This window comes from Colletotrichum lupini, chromosome 4 (assembly GCF_023278565.1).
Source record: "Colletotrichum lupini chromosome 4, complete sequence".
Classification (NCBI taxonomy): domain Eukaryota; kingdom Fungi; phylum Ascomycota; class Sordariomycetes; order Glomerellales; family Glomerellaceae; genus Colletotrichum; species Colletotrichum lupini.
The window spans coordinates 4,400,287-4,418,092 of record NC_064677.1 but is presented as its reverse complement, the minus strand read 5'-3'; the positions used below and the strand labels follow the sequence as shown (position 1 = coordinate 4,418,092).

Here is a 17,806-nt window from a genome sequence, read left to right as displayed (position 1 = left end):
TGGTAGCCCGAACTGTCGTTTCCCCAGGCATTATTATTGACTGCCGCGTTTGTCAGTCAGCGGTCGTGGTTATGAAAACAGCTGCGTCGATTCAGAAAGCTACACACATGAATACGGAACTTCAGTAGAGTTCCACCAGTCTGACTGACCACAGAGGTCGATATTTTGTGAATCCGCAGCTACAAGTCCAGACAATTGAAATGTGGCCAGGAGTCCCAAGGTCGAAAAAAATGCAAATGCCATGATTGCCCAATTATTCCGAGTCTATCCTTTGTCGAAGCAGGGCGCCAGAGTGCAAGTAACGAGTGAGTACGGGCGAGTTCACCAGAGAAAAGCAAGTAGTATTGAACGAGAGTGAATGGAAACGTTTTCAGCCAGTCATGGTGAGATTGCGAAATCGCCGTGCACGAGCGTGGAAAACAAAATACGCTGAAAATGAGCTTCGAAACGAGTCGGAAGACGAGGGAGTGAGGTTCGAAGGTTCTCGAGAACGAAATGCCGTTGCCTGGGCGAGCCTAAGCGTAAGACAAAAACACGACTCTGTGCCACACATCGCCCCTTCGCCTCTTGCGGTCCCGCTCTCATACGAGGGCGTTCAAGCCATGATACGCCCAGACATTAGTGATGGACCACCAACAAACGAAACACCGGCCAATGAAACAACAACGATCGCTTACAAGGACCAAAGCCTGGCTGACGGGTACGAGCTATGCCACATGAAATTTGAGGATTGGAGAGAGAGGAAGCCCCTATTCTTAGCTTTCTCCACCACCGTCCTTGGCTAGTGGGGATACGTTTTACGCGTCGTGGGTAAGACTGTTCGAGAGTGCTAAGAACGCGGTAGTTAAAAAAAGAGAGCCAGTTTTGAGAATATGTTTCCACCTACCTAAACCACTACCAAAATTAATAATAACTGATAACTCTTAAAATATAATATTTTATTATTTAGCTTAACGTACATAATAAGCGAGCTAGCTAGATAAGCGAGCTAGTTGATAAGTAAGCTAGCTACTTAACTACTATTATGTTATTTTTATAATTAATAAGTAGTATTTATAAAAGTAATTTAATTAAAACTATTTAGTATTCTGTTTTAAAAATATTTCGTTTAGTGGTTTAGTATATTTATATATTATAATTAGTATTTTAAGAAACATTATTTATTTATTTTAATATTTTACTTTTACTAACTACTTAAGCAGTTCCTAATATCGCTTTTATAATATTAATATATAGTCTTAGTAAATACTTATACTATTTTAATATACTATTGTTTTTTAAATTTCTTTCCTCTTTTTTATCTTTCCCTTTTATAAAGTTTATAACTACGGATTATTAATAGCAATATTAAGCACCTAATATTACTACTTTATAAGCCTATTAAGTATTTAGCTAAGTTAGTTACCTTTTTAAGTAACAATAGCTTATAATAATATAATATTAAAAATACCCTCGTTACTATTATTAAGAATAATACTAATCTTTTTCTTATTTATATTTATTATATATATATATATATATATTTATCTTTATATTCTATTTTTATTAGCTACTTAGGTAGTTCTTAATATTAATTATATAATATTAATATATAGTATTATTAATTACTCTTACTATTTTAATAAACCATTTTTTTAAATTTTCTAACTTTTCAACCTTTTTTTTTAAAAAAGTTTATATAGTAGTTTTTTTCTAGCTTTATAAACGCAAAAGATCAACCTTAACGGGATTACGCTTTTAAAAAAAAATTATAATACGGTATACTTTTTAATTATATAATATGTATAATATACTTTAAGTATGTACTTAATATAATATAGTAATTTTAATATAAAACTATTATATAATTTAGAATAAGTAAGTTACTTTATAATAATACTAATTAAAAAGGTTAATAATAGAAGTTAGTTATAAAAGTTAGAGGCGGCCCTTAATTATAAAGGTTCTGAACTTTAATCATAACATAGAGGGGTTTTAAAAAAAAAGGGCTAAAAGGGCTAATATCTAGCTACTCTTTATACTAAAGTTTATAAAAATTCTTTTTATTTTTATTATTTTTATTATTAGTTAAAGCTCTATTTGTTTTTTATTTTTACTTTTACTAGCTACTTAGGTAATTCTTAATATCGGTTATATAGTATTAATATATAGTATTAGTAAATACTTATACTATCTTATTAAACTATTTTTTTTAAACTTTCCCTCTTATAAAGTTTATAATTACGGATTAATAGTAATATTAGGCGCCCGATACTACTATTTTATAAGCCGCTTATTTAGCTAAGTTTATTACCCTCTAAGTAATAATAGCTTATATAGTAGTTTTTTTCCGGCTTTAGAAGTATAAAAGATCGACCTTAACGGGATTACGCTTTTAAGGGAAGTTATATAATATAATATACTTTTTAATTATATAATATGCGTAATATATCCTAAGTACGCGCTTAACATAATATAATAATTTTAATATAAAAACTACTATTTAATTCAGGATAAGTAAGCTACCCTACGGTAGCGCTAGTTAAAAAAGTTAATAATAGAGGTTAGTTATAATAATTAGCTATAATAGTCGGCCGTAATAGTTAGAGGCGGCCTTCTTTAACTATAGAGGTTCTAAACTTTAATAACGACGTAGAGGTTTTTAAAAAAAGGGCTAAATAGGCTAATATTTATTACTTATACTAAAGCTTATAAAGATTTTTTTATCCTTATTACTTTTAATATTACCTAAAGCTGCTCTCTATTTAAACTAAATAAATTTACTAAATAAATCTACTAAACAAACTTACTAAATAAACTTATTAATATATAAACTACTACTTTACTAAAGATGCCCGTTAATAAGTCTACCCCTCTCGGGCTAGGCGCCCTCTTTAACTAGTTTAATACTATAGCTATCGTAACTAACGTAAGTACGCCTAAGGATTAGTAAAGTAATTTTTAATAGTACGGAATTTAGCTAAGTAATAGTATAAATACTATAAATAGTTAAGCTAATATGGACGTTATAATTTAGTATATCAATACTAACTTAGTTATAATAATTATAATAAATAGGCCAGAGGTATATAGGGTTAAAATAATAAGCCGGCGCTTTAAATAGCTCTTATAGGACCCCCTAAGTAATAATAATACTTATATAAAAGAATAGATTATATTAAACCTAGCTACTTACGTAAGCTAGTATTAAGAGGTCTTATATATATTAAAATAAGTAAAGCTCGCCCTATAAGTAGCTAGAATTATATAATAAAAGGTTAGGAGCTATTAATAAAAGGGAGATAATAGTTAAGTCGGTTAACTATTATTTTAGTTAGTAGTTAGGTATAGAGCGTATTATACCTAGTTTTCCTTAATACGTAATATATAATACGGCCCCGGCGGATTGCTCCGTCGGGGGGTTAATAATAGCTTATAATAGTATTTGTTTTTTTATTTCTGCCTTTGCTGGCTGCTCGGGCGATTCTCAATATCGATTATACGGTAGTAATACACAGTATTAATAGATACTCCTACTGTCTCGATAGACTATTTTCTTTTTTTTTTTCTACCTTTTTAACTTTCCCTCCTGTAAAGTTCACTAAAATTATTATATAAGAGTAAATTAAGAAGGATTAAAGGAAACATCTAATATTATTAAAAAAAGTAAAAAGTAGGAGGTAGTTTTTAGCTATTTAGAGGGTAATTAATATACTATAGTAATAGGGTCGTTAATATTTCAAGTTTAGTTAGTATTAATAATTAGTAATAACTACGGCCAGCTATAGTTAGTTATAAAGTTTTATTAAAGTACGTAATAAAAACTCGATATTAACCCTAATAAACTAGCTTATTTATAAAGGCGAAGATAGCCTCTAATGAGGCGGACCGGACCCTAAAGGGTAGCTATATAGTATTAATATATAGTATTAATAGATACTCCTACTGTCTCGTTAAACTAAATAGCTAGAATTATATAATAAAAGGTTAAAAGTTTTAATTAGTAATTAAGTATAGAGCGTAATATACTTAGTTTTCTTTAATATATAATATATAATATAGCCCTAGCGGATTGCTCTATCGGGGGGTTTATAAGGTTTATAACTACGGATTATTAATAATAATATTAAATACTTAATACTATTATTTTATAAGCCTACGTCCCCCCGACGGAGCAATCCGCCGGGGCCGTACTGTATATTACGTATTAGGGAAAACTAGGTATAATGCGCTCTATACCTAATTACTAACTAAAACTCCTAACCTTCTGCTATAATCCTCCTAAGTTCTAACTACTTATAGGGCGAGCTTTATATTATAAAAAGGAACTCGAGGTAGGTTAGAACGCTACTATATTAACTTAATTAATTAAAAACTTAACGTAAAGAGGGAAAAAATAGAATAGTAAGTAGAAGTTAATAAGCTAGCCCTTTAGGCTTAGCAGTCTAGCTCGTTACGTAATTATTAAGAGCTTAGCCTCGTAGCCTAAGGCTAAGCTATGGGGCCTATAAGGGCCCTAATACTTATTATTATAATATTACCCCCCCCTCTATACTAGAGGGCGCTATCCGTAATACTAAAACATAAACCTCTTAATTACCCCTTATTTTAGTAAATTTATAGTTATAATTACTACTATCATATTATTATCGTCCCTTAGTAATAATAAATAGCTAGTTGTAATAGCTTCTATTTATATATCTAAGTTCTATAACGGACCCTTAATAATTAAGTATTAGTAATAGAACGTTTATAATACTGCTAATATATACTTAAAGCTCTTTATATTATACTACGTTAAATCCGTATTATATCCTTTCTAATCTACTTAATACTATAGCTTTCCCTTATATAAATATAACTTAATTATTTTAAAAACTTCGTACTCTAGCTCGCTATTATTATTAATAATTAATAGCAGTAGCTCTTAGTTCTACTTAAGTAGTAGGTTATTAATAACCTTCCTTAGCTTATTTAAATAGAAAACTGGGTATACTTAGCTACTTATTAATAATTTTATAACTTATATACCCCCCTATTTAGTACTAATAATAGGCTATAGGCTAGCCTATAGCTATTATAATTTATTCGTATTAGCGAACTTCTAATATAAGGTATTAATAAAGACCCGGTCTCCTATTTTTAAGTTATTTAGGTACTAATAGTAGTTAATATACCTTTTATATTATACTTAAGCGACTTTTGTATTACCCTTAATAATCTCCTAGGCCTCGTATATTTTTTAAGCTATATATTACGTATTAATATAGTTTAGCTTCTTTTTTATAAAGCCGAATTAATAGGTTTGCTTAAATTAGTTAAAAAAAAGCCGTAGCTAGTAACCGAATTCTATTTTATATAATAATAGCCCCGTAGTCTTATTAAGCTAAGTAGTATAAGTAAAGTCGACTACGAGTAGTATATCGCTCTAGTTATCTTAATATTAATTAATTAATAATCTTAACTATTATAAGATTTATTAGTTTAATACCTCTATTTAGCTATCCGTTTATAGGTAATTTATTATTAATAGCTATAATTTAACCTTATAGATCTTATAGAGCTCCCCTTAGAAATTGGAAATAAATTAGGGGCCTCGGTCCGACGTAATAGTTTTTAATAAGCCGAAAATAGGTAGTACTTACTTATAAAATATTTAGTTTATATATTTTATTATAATAGTTTTATAATAAGGAATAGATATTACCCTTTTACCTAAGTAGTTTACTATTACTTATATATTATTAAATCCTTTTTAATTAATAATAATAGTTATAAAATTAATAAAAATATATTACTACGGGTAGTTAGGTACTAATAGCGGTCTTAGCTCCCCTAGGGGTTTATTACGTAGCTTTTATAATTAGTAATAAGTATAATAGTTCTATATATATTAATAAGTATTTACTATTAGGCCCGGCTAGTAATATTACTATTTAATTATTTTTATAATTTTATTATACCCTAAATAAGCGAGGAGTTTTTATTTATAAACTTTATAAATAACTATAGTATAGAGGTTCTCCTCCTTAGGTACTACGAGCTTCTTATTTATTATTAATAATCCGTCGTTTTAAATCGACTAGCACTTATATCCTTTAGTTATTAGCGCTCGTATTAATATAAAAAACGCTATAATAAGGTCCTTATTAAGCTTTAGAATCTTCTTTATTAATAAGTACTTCTAGAGCTCGTTTTTTAATAAAAATAAGCTAATTATAAGCTATAGTTAGCTAATAGCGGTACTTAATAATACCTATAGCTCTATTATAATATCGAGAGATAGTAGTCCTAGTAATAAGAGGACTTATGTCCTATTAGCCTCTTTTAGTACTTACTAAGTATAAATATTTTTTATTTTTTACAAGAGGACGTTAGTTAGTACGTTCTCTTTCTCTAGGTAGTAATAAATTTAAAAATTAAAGTCCGCTAGTATACTAATTTAGCGGGCTTATTATAAGTTAAGTAGGCGCTTAGTTATAAAAAATAGTAGTAATTAATAGTTTATAATAATATTAAACTTATATTTATAACTTACGAGCTCTATATACTATTTTTTTAAGTATAGTACTATTATTAGTATTTTTTTATTATAAATAGCGTAGTTAAGCTCTGCGCTACTTATTATTTTTAAATAGAAAGTTACTAAGTATTATAACTTATTATTCTCTTTTTATTATAATAGCGCCCCGGTATATACTAAGTTAAAAGCGTTTATTTTTAGTTACGTTAGTAATTTTAGCCTAAAGTAGCGGAGGATAGGTACTAACGTTAGTACTAGCTTTATAACTTTAAAAGCTATTTTATAATTAGTATTAAAATAAAAAAAAACTCCTTTAATTATTAGCCTTATAAGGGGCTTAGTTAAGTAGCCGTAATTTTTTATAAACTTTTTATAAAAGTTATAGAACTTAAAGAAAGACTAGATACCCTTAAGTAATATAAGTAGTTTTTAGTTTTTAATTATAAAGACTTTTTCTTTATTTAGCTATATACTTTTTATTAAAACTATAAAGCCTAAGTACTTTATAAAAGTAATACTAAATTCGTACTTCTTAATATCTACTTATAAACCTACTTTTTATAAGTAGTTTAATACTTTAATAACGTACTCTTAATACTAAAGGGGGTCGTTAGAGAAGATTAAGATATTATTTATATACGCTATATAAAATTTATTTAAGTACTTTATTAATATCTCGTTTATATATTATTAATATATAATAAGTTTATTATGAAGCTTAAAGGGTATTATTTTATATTTATATACCCCGTAATAAGTTCTAAATATTATTAAGTCCTCGGAGGCTAAGTTAAGTTAAATATAGTAATAGGCTTATTTAATATTTAGCTTGGTAAATACTTTTACCCTACTTAGCCGCACGAGGGTCTTATTAATAAGTAATAATAAGTAGTAGTCTTTTTTTATAACCTTATTAAGCTTAAAAAAATTAATATAAAAGCGTAGGCTATTATTATATTTTTTTATAAATAGCGTCGGTAATATAAAAAGAGTATTACTTAGCTTAATAAATCCCTTTTATAAATACTTTGATAAATAGGCCCTTATAGCCTCTAGCTCGGGTATTAACTACTTATATAGAAAGTAATAAGTTAGCTTCTTTTTATTACTATTTAAAAACTTAATTTTATAGTTATATAGCTTATAAAGCGCTAGTATATTACTAACTACTTTATTAAAAACGTTAGTCTAGGGCTGTAAATACTTTAATAAGTTCGTTATTATAAAGTTATAAATAACCTAGTCGTCGTTATATAAGGGGTCTACCTCCTCCTTCTTATTTTTTATAATATAATTAAGTTTATAAAGTAATATAGAGCTTATTTTTACGTCGTTTTACCTTAGGTTCTTTTTAAAAGCGAGAGTGCTAATAAAAGTAATATTTATTTATATTATTACTAAGTATAGTTTTTACCGCCTAGCCCTCTTTATAGGGGTAATATTAGTATTATTAAGGGCGCGTTCTAATTTTTTTTATATTCTTAGCCTCGTTTAACTACTATATTTAACGGGCTATTGTTTTTAATAAGTATAGTAATATCTTAATTAGTATACCCTTTACTCGCTACTACTAAAGCTTTTAGTTATAATAAGTTATATTTATTTTAAATAAGTCCTATTAGTAGTTAACGTCGATTTAGTATTATATATTAATAATTTCTGGGGTATATAGGTCCTTAATATCCTTAATAATAATAAAGGGCGTCTTTTATAATAATAAGTCCTTAGGCTATATTAGATATTAGTAGCGAATATCAAAGTTTACCCCGTAGTATTTAAACTACTTTTACCCTAAGATTAAGTCGTAATAGCTTATATTAAGCTAAAAGAGGGGTACTTTTAAAAAGACTTATTAATTGATATATAAGTTAGCAGTCTATACTACGCTAATATTATTTAATCGCTCTTTATTAAATTTAATAATAAGGATTAGGTATTATAATTTATAAAATAGGGCTACATAGAACCGTTATAATAAAGGGGTTACGTAGTTATTTATAAATCCGTACTTATTAGCTCTTATATTGAATAAGGTTCTTAAGTAAATTTTATATTTATTAAATACTAATATAAGCTCTATTTTAAGGGGCTAGCCCCTTACGAAATCTTATAAATTTACTAAATTAATTACTAATCTTCCGTTCTTTTTATACGTATCCCCTAGCTAGGAGTTTATTTTTACTAAGGGTTTTAGTTTTTTAAACCTAACTCTATCTTAATAAGGCCCTCGGTAGCGTTAATAATAGTTATAATAGTCTTTAGCTTCTTAAAGTAGTCCTTAAAAATATATCTAATATTACTATAAACGAAATAAGCGCTACTATCCTTAAACTTTTAATATAGGGCTTTAGAAATCGTTTTATAAATAGAGGTACGACCTTAGTCCTATTTAATACCTCTAGTACCTTTATTATTTTTACTACTTTTATTACTTTTACTTAAGGTCTAACGAGTCTAGTTAAAAGCCTTAACTAGATAATTTTTTATAAAAGGGGGCTATATTAAATTAACCAGCTAAGCGACGTACTTAGTATATTTTTAAAAAGTAGCCGTATTATTTAAGTATTTCGATATAGCCCAATTACGAAAATATATAAGTAGCTTATTCCCTTTAGGGTCCGGTCCGCCTTATTAGGTGCTATTTTCGCCTTTACGGGCAAGCTGGTTTATTAGGGTTAATATTAAGTATCTTTATTACGTAATAAACTTTATAACTAATAATAGCTAGCCGCAGCCGTTACTAAATACTAACGATCCCGCCGTAATATATTAATTACTCTCCGAATAACCGAAAATTACCCCCTACTTTTTACCTTATTTAATAACTTTAAAATATCCTTTTTAGTCTTTCTTAACTTACTCTTATATTACGTTTTTAAAATATTAATAATACTCTAAAGTTAATTAGGTATTTTAAAGCTATTATATTATATAAACTAGGCGCTTATTAAAGTAATAGCTATGTTAATATATATCTTTCTAATTTTTAAGTTAATAATATTTAATCCGTATTTTTTAAAACGGCTATATTATAGTTCGGGGTCCTTTAGTATAATACTTATAGGATCGAACTTCTAATTATTAAAGAAGCCCTAGGGGTCGATAATAACTATACGTCTTAGTATTTTAATAATATATATTTAAAATAAACGATTTAATAATAATAATAATAGTAATAGTAGTAGGGCGATAGCGATAGGGTAATAGCGATAGGGTAATAGTAATAGGGCAATAGTAATAAATAGTAAGGGAAGCGTTTTTCGATTTTAATAAAAAAAACGAGGTAATAAATATATATATATATATACGAGTCGAAGTTAAAAGCGTATATTAGTAAGGTCGGTATTATTCTTAATAATAGTAACGAGGGTATTTTTAATATTATACTATTATAAGTTATTATTACCTAGAGGGTAGTAAACTTAGCTAAGTAGGCGGCTTATAAAGTAGTAGCGTCGGGCGCCCAATATCGCTATTAATAATCCATAATTATAAACTTTATAAAAAGGAAAGTTAAAAAGTTAGACAATCTAAAAAGAATAGTCTATTAAGATAGTAGGAGTATTTATTAATATTATATATTAATACTATGTAATCGATATTAAGAACCGCCCGAGTAACTAGCAAAGGTAGAAAAAAAAAATTAAGTAGCTTATTATAAAAACGGCGCTTTTACTAAGACTTTAAAAGCTTATTAATACGCGCGAGCTTAGTAAATATAAAGCGCTTTTAATAAACGTCTTTAAGTATAATTATAAGTACGTTTAGCTTATAACTAGCGTTATTTATAATAATCGGGCTAATATAAGCCGACTTAAGCTCGTAAAGTAGCTACTTAGTTATAATAATCTTATTAGAAGTTAGTATTAAGTATATAAACTCCGTAGTACTATCTCTAATCTTATTAATAATATATTCTAAATAGTACTTATTTATATTATAATTAGTATTTTCTAAGTACTTTGTAATATATTAAAGCTAATAATCGAACTTAAGGTTAGTATTATTACTTATAAAAATAGGTACGTTAAGTATTTTTTAAAAGCTATAGGTAATAGGATAAGACGAGGCTAAAGTAGTTTCGTAGTTACCTTATATTTCTAAGCGTATTAGTTATTATTTTAGCGTACTAAGGGTAATAATATCTTAAATAGAGCTAGCTTAGGAGCCGTTCTCTAATTACATTAGTTTTTTAATTATAGCTATATTATTAATATAAGCTTAGGTAAGGGCTTCTTTTGTAATATAGAGCTTTATAATAATAATATATATAAAGTCGAGGTTTTTATAAGTTATTATATATAAGTACTTAGTATTATTACTTAGCTAGCTAATAATAAAAGCTAGGACTTATTTTGATTAGTACTAAGTAATACGTATTTTTAACTACTATTTAATCTATTTAAATAAAGTCTTTTTATTATTTTTAAAATATAGCTCCTAAATAAGGTCGAGGTCGATATATTACTTAGTATTCTTTTTAAAAAAGATATTATTATAAATATAAATAAATAAAATAAGCTAGTTAGTTACGTCGTTAAGGTACGCTAAGTAATTAGCCTAAGTAATAAAAAATAAAAAGCGCTCTACTAGCTAGTTAAATAGCGTAACCTTAGAGTTAATAATTAAGAGCTTAGTATTTTTATTAGGGCCTACGACGCTCTATTAAGACTTATAGAGGCGGCGACTTTATTAAAAGCTATTAATATAAAGGGAAACTTAGCCTCCTTAGCTATATTCTTTAACTATTATATCTAATAAAGGGGGTATATATTTAGGGGGTATTAATTACGCTACTTATATATAATTAATTCAGTTAGCTATTACTTAGCTCTTTTATATACTTTCTTAGTAAGAATAGCTAGTTAAGATAGTAAATAATTAATTAATTAAGATATTATCGTTTTATTTCTAAAGAATAGTTAATTAAGTAACGTTAAATAGTATTATAAAAGGGAACTCGAAATAAGTTAGAACGCTATTATATTAACTTAATTAACTAAAAACCTAATATAAAAAGGGAAAAAATAGAATAGTAAATAAAAGCTAGCGAGCTAGCCCTTTGGGCCTAGCGGTCTAGCTCGTTACGTAATTACTAAGAGCTTAGCCTCGTAGCCTAAGGCTGAGCTACGGGGCCCACAGGGGCCCTAATGCCCACTACCGTAACATTTACCTATTCTAACGTATATAGGACCTCTTAATACTAACCTACGTAAGTAGCTAGGTCTAATATAGTCTATTCTTTTATATAAGTATTATTATTACCTAGGGGGTCCTATAAGAGCTATTTAAAGCGCTAGCTTATTATTCTAACTTTATATACCTCTAGCCTATTTATTATAATTATTATAACTAAGTTAGTATTAATATACTAGATCTTAACGTCCGTATTAGCCTAGCGATTTATAATATTCGTATTATTACTTAGCTAAACTCCGTATTATTAAAAAATACTTTACTAATCCTTAGGTATATTTATATTAGTTATAATAGCTATGGCGTTAGGCTAGCCGAGGGTACCTAGCCCGAGAGGGGTAAACTTATCGACGGGCATCTTTAAGTTCTTATTAAAGTAGTATTTTAACTAGCTAACCTCTTAACTAATTATCTAACTAGCTATTTAGGTAATAGTTTATATATTAATAAGTTTATTTAGTAAATTTATTTAGTAGATTTATTTAGTAAATTCATTTAGTAAATTTATTTAGTAAATTTATTTAGTAAACTTGTTTAGTTTGAATAGAGAGTAGCTTTAGGTAATATTAAAAATAATAAGGATAAAAAGAATCTTTACGAGCTCTAGTATGAGTAATAGATATTAACTTATTTAGCCCTTTTTTAAAAAACCTCTATGTTATTATTAAAGTTTAGAACCTGTATAGTTAAGGAAGGCTATTTCTAATTATTATAGCTAATTATTATAGCTAACTATTATAACTAACTTTTATTATTAACTTTTTTAGCTAGCGCCGCTATATAAAGGGTAGCTTACCTATTTTAAATTAAATAGCGGTTTTCGTATCAAAATTACTATATTACGTTAAGCGCGTACTTAGGATATATTACGTATATTATATAGTTAAAAAGTATATTATATCGTATAATTTCCTTTCAAAACGTAATCTTATTAAGGTCGATCTTTTATACTTATAAAGCTAAAAAAAACTATTATATAAGCCTATGTACCCCCCCGATAGAGTAATCTGCCGGGGCCGTACTATGTATTACGTATTAGGGAAAAGTAGGTATAATGCGCTCTATACCTAATTACTAATTAAAATAGTAGTTAACTAACTTAACTATTATCTCCCTTTCATTAATAGCTCCTAACTTTCTACTACCCGCTTATAAAGCGAGCTTTACTTATTTTAATATATATAGGACCTCTTAATACTAACTTACGTAAGTAGCTAGGTTTAGTATAATCTATTTTTTTATATAAGTATTATTATTACCTAGGGGGTCTTATAGGAGCTATTTAAGGCGCCGGTTTATTACTTTAACCCTATATACCTCTAGCCTATTTATTATAATTATTATAACTAAGTTAATATTAATATATTAAATCTTAATATTTATATTAGCCTAGCTATTTATAGTATTTATATTATTACTTAGCTAAATTCTATATTATTAAAAAGTATTTTACTAATCCTTGGGCGTACTTACGTTAGTTATAATAGCTATAGCGTCGAGCTAGTTAAAGAGGGCGCCTAGCCCGAGAGGGGTAGACTTATTAACGGGCATCTTTAGTTTTAACTTACTAATTACTAACTATATACTAAAAGGTTCTCGTTAAGGTAGTAGTTTATATATTAATAATTTTATTTAGTAAATTTGTTTAGTAAATTTATTTAGTAAATTTATTTAGTAGATTTGTTTAGTAGATTTATTTAGTTTAAATAGAAAGTAGCTTTAGGTAATATTAAAAACGATAAGAATAGAAAAACTCTTTACGAGCTCTAATACGAAGAGTAGTAAATATTAGCTTATATAGCCCTTTTTTTAAAAACCTCTACGTTATTATTAAAGTTTAGAACTTCTATAGTTAAGGGCCGCTTTTAACTATTATAACTAACTATTATAGCTAACTATTATAGCCGGCCTCTATTATTAACCTTTTTAGCTAGCGCTACTATATAAATATATTACTTAGCTTCTTATTAATAAGTAGCCGAAGAGGGTAGCTTACTTATCCCGAATTAAATAGCGGTTTTTATATTAAAATTATTATATTACGTTAAGTATATACTTAGGATATATTATATATATTATATAGTTAAAAAGTATACTATATTATATAATTTCCTTTAAAAGCGTAATCTCGTTAAGGTCGATCTTTTGTGCTTATAAAGCCGGAAAAAAACTACTATTTATTAATATACGTATTTCGGATCTTTAAGTTAATAATATTTAATCCGTATTCCTTAAGACGACTTTATTATAGTTCGGGGTCCTTTAGTATAATACTTATAAAATCGAACTTTTAGCCCTTAAAGTATCCCTATAGATCGATAAGTTAGCGTCTTAGTATTTTAATAATATATATTTAAAGTAAATAACTTAATAATAATAATAATAGTAATAATAATAATAATAGTAATAATAATAATATAATAATAATAATAATATAATAATAATAAATAGTAAGGGAAGCGTTTTTCGATTTTAATAAAAGAAACGAGGTAACGAATATATATATATATTATATACGAGTTGAAGTTAAAAGCGTAATAAATATTAATAAGGTTAGTATTATACTTAATAATAGTAACGAGGGTATTTCTAATACTATACTATTATAAATTACTATTACTTAGAGGGCGGTAAACTTAGCTAAGTAAGTAGCTTATAAAGTAGTAATATTAGGTACTTAATATTATTATTAATCCGTAATTATAAACTTTATAAAAAGGAAAGTTTAAAAAGGTAGAAAATCTAAAAGAATAGTTTAATAAGATAGTATAAGTATTAATTAATACTATATATTAAAACTATATAACCGATATTGAGAATTGCCCGAGTAGTTAGTAAAGGTAGAAATAAAAAATAAATATTATTATTTCGCTAGATTCCCTATTATTAAAAAATGTTATACTATTTTTTAAGTATACTTATATTAACTACGATAACTAGGGTATCGAGGGGGCCTAAGAATTTATTAAGCCCTAGAGGGGGGGACTTATTAAAGGGTATTTTTAAGTTCTTAATAAAGTAATAGTTTATATATTAATAAGTTTATTTAATAAATTTATTTAATAAATTTATTTAGTAAGTTTATTTAGTTCAAATAGAGCTTTAAGTAATATTGAAAATAATAAAATAAAAAGAATTTTTATAAGCTTTAATACGAGTAGCTAAATATTAGCCTTTTTAGCCTTTTCTTTAAAAACCTCTACGTTATTATTAAAGTTTAGAACCTTTACAATTAAGGAAGGCCGCCTCTAACCTTTATAGCCGACCTTTATTATTAACTTTTTTAGTTAGTATTGCTACGTAAGCAAAGAGGGTAGCTTACTTATCCTAAATTATATAGCGGTTTTTATATTAAAATTACTATATTACGTTAAGTACGTACTTAGGGTATATTATGCGTATTATTTGTTTTTTTACTTTTACTTTTACTAACTACTCGGGCGATTTTTAATATTAATTATATAGTATTAATATATAGTATTAGTAAATACTCCTAGTATTTTATTAAACTATTTTTTTTCAAATATTCTTCTACCTTTTTAAACTTTCCTTTTTATAAAGTTTATAATTATAAATTAATAATATCCCCCCAATAGAGCAATCTGCCGGGGCGGTATTATATATTACGTATTAAAGAAAACTAAGTATATTACGCTCTATACCTAATTATTAATTAAAACTCCTAACCTTCTCCCGCTTATTTAGAGAGCGAGCTATACTTATTTTAATATATATAAAACCTCTTAATACTAGCTTATATAAGTAACTAGACCCTATATTATATACTCCTTTTTATTAAGGGTTAAGAGGCCCCTTATATATTCCCTTATATTTATAATTTTTTTTTTTATTTCTATCTTTACTAGCTAGTCGGGCAATTCTTGATAGTAATTATATAGTATTAATATACGGTATTAATAGATACTCCTACTATCTTAATAGACTACTTTTTTTTTAATTTTCTACCTTTTTAACTTTCCCTCTTATAAAGTTCATAACTACGGATTATTAACAGCTTATATTTATAATATAGCTTATATTAAAAGGATTTTTAGTTTTATAAAGTATAATTTCTAAGCTAATATTAATATACTAAATCTTAATATCTATATTAACCTAGCTATTTATAACATTCATACTATTACTTAACTAAATTCTATACTACTAAAAGGTACTTTACTAATCCTCGGGCGTATTTATATTAGTTATAATAGCTATAGTATTAAGTTAGCTAAAGAGGGTACCTAGCCCGAGAGGGGTAGACTTATTAACGGGCATTTTTAAAATAAGTTCTTATCGAGGTAGTAGTTTATATATTAATAAGTTTATTTAGTAAATTTATCTAATAAATTTATTTAGTTTAAATAGAGCTTTAGGTAATATTAAAAGTAATAAGGATAAAAAGAATCTTTACGAGCTCTAATACGAAAAGTAATAAATATTAGCCTATTTAGCCCTTTCTTTAGAAACCTTTACGTCGCTATTAAAGTTTAGAACCTCTATAGTTTAAAAAGGCCGCCTCTAACTATTATAGCTAATTATTATAGCTAACTATTACGGCCGACCTCTATTATTAACCTTTTTAACTAGTACTACTATATAAATATATCGCTTAGCTTATTATTAATAAGTAGCCGAAGAGGGTAGCTTACTTATCCCGAATTATATAATAGTTTTTATATTAAAATTATTATATTACGTTAAGTGCGTATTTAAAGTATATTATGCGTATTATATAATTAAAAAGTATATTATATTGTGTGATTTCCCTTAAAAGCGTAATCCTGTTAAGGTCGATCTTTTACACCTATAGAGCTAGAAAAAAACCACTATATATAAATAGTCTAACTAGATAGTGGGAGTATCTACTAATACTATATATTAATACTATGTAACCGATATCGAGAATCGCCCGAGTAGCTAGTAAAGGTAGGAATTAAAGAATAAAAATAAATATATATATATATATATATATAACGTATATAATAAGCGAGCTACTTAGATGAGCAAGCTACTTGCTTAACTACGACTATATTATATTTATAATTAAAAAGTAGTACTTAGAAAAATAATTTAATTAAAACTTTTTAGTATCTTCTTTTTTAGATATTTTTTTGGTAATTGAATATATTTACGTATTATAATTAGTATTTTTATAAACGCTATATTATTATTAACTCGTTTTAATCCTTAGTTAATAATTATTATTTTGATACGTTTTCTTTTAATCTAAGTCGTTACTTCTTTTTATAACTAAAGGTCTTCCCCGTTAGCTATTATAAAACTTCCTTTTTATTTAAGACGTGTTTTCTTAGCCTTTTTACGTTAACTAAGTAGGTTATTCTCTTCTTAAAGGGTTTAATACTCTAATTTTAATAAAATAATTTAATGTTTAAATCCTCACGCCCCCTTTAATAAATACTTAATAGCTTTAATAATTAAAATTAGGGAGCTATTTTAATAATAAGTAATTCGATTTTTAATAAGTTGTAATTATAATAATATATTTATTAAGTTATTTAGTATTTAAGAAATCTAAGTTACTAATATTATTAAGAGGGATTTTGAAAATATTACAACATATAACTTTATATTAAGTTTAAATAGTATACTCTTTATATTTAAAAGCATAAGCCTAGCTCTTCTAAATCCTCCTTAAATAATCTTTTTTATAATCGCTTACATAAATACCGTATAAAACGAAAAGAAAAAGTCCTTTCTTATAATATAAGTATTACCTCGTTATATTTTTTTTTTTTAATTTCTTAGCTATATACCGTTTTTAAAGGCCTAAAATATTTAATATTCAAGGGCTATAATAAATAAGATAAATAAGCCGGTATATAAAGAGTAACGATATTATTCTTTTTATAATATAATTTAAAATCTATAGAGTAATAACTTTTATATTAATCAATAATAAAGAGGTAATATCGACCTTTTATACGTAGTTTTATTTACTATTTAAAGTATTTTTATTAATTTAGGCCTATTTTATTTATTATCTATCTATTTTTAAATATTATAATAACTTAATTATGTAATAAACCGGATTCCGTATATTAAGTAAAGAGGTAATATTTACTTATAATAATAATTTGTTTTTTT

The 17,806-nt window shown here is 26.4% G+C and overlaps 1 protein-coding gene across 1 annotated transcript; it reads left to right on the top strand.

Moving 5' to 3' along the window:
- Window positions 1-380: 380 nt before the first annotated feature.
- Window positions 381-9,598, top strand: CLUP02_08411 (uncharacterized protein; the record flags this gene model as incomplete). Its single annotated transcript, XM_049287400.1, has 3 exons — window positions 381-700; window positions 786-810; window positions 9,590-9,598. 3 exons carry the CDS (start codon window positions 381-383, stop codon window positions 9,596-9,598), a joined length of 354 nt encoding a protein of 117 aa, XP_049144543.1.
- Window positions 9,599-17,806: the final 8,208 nt, after the last annotated feature.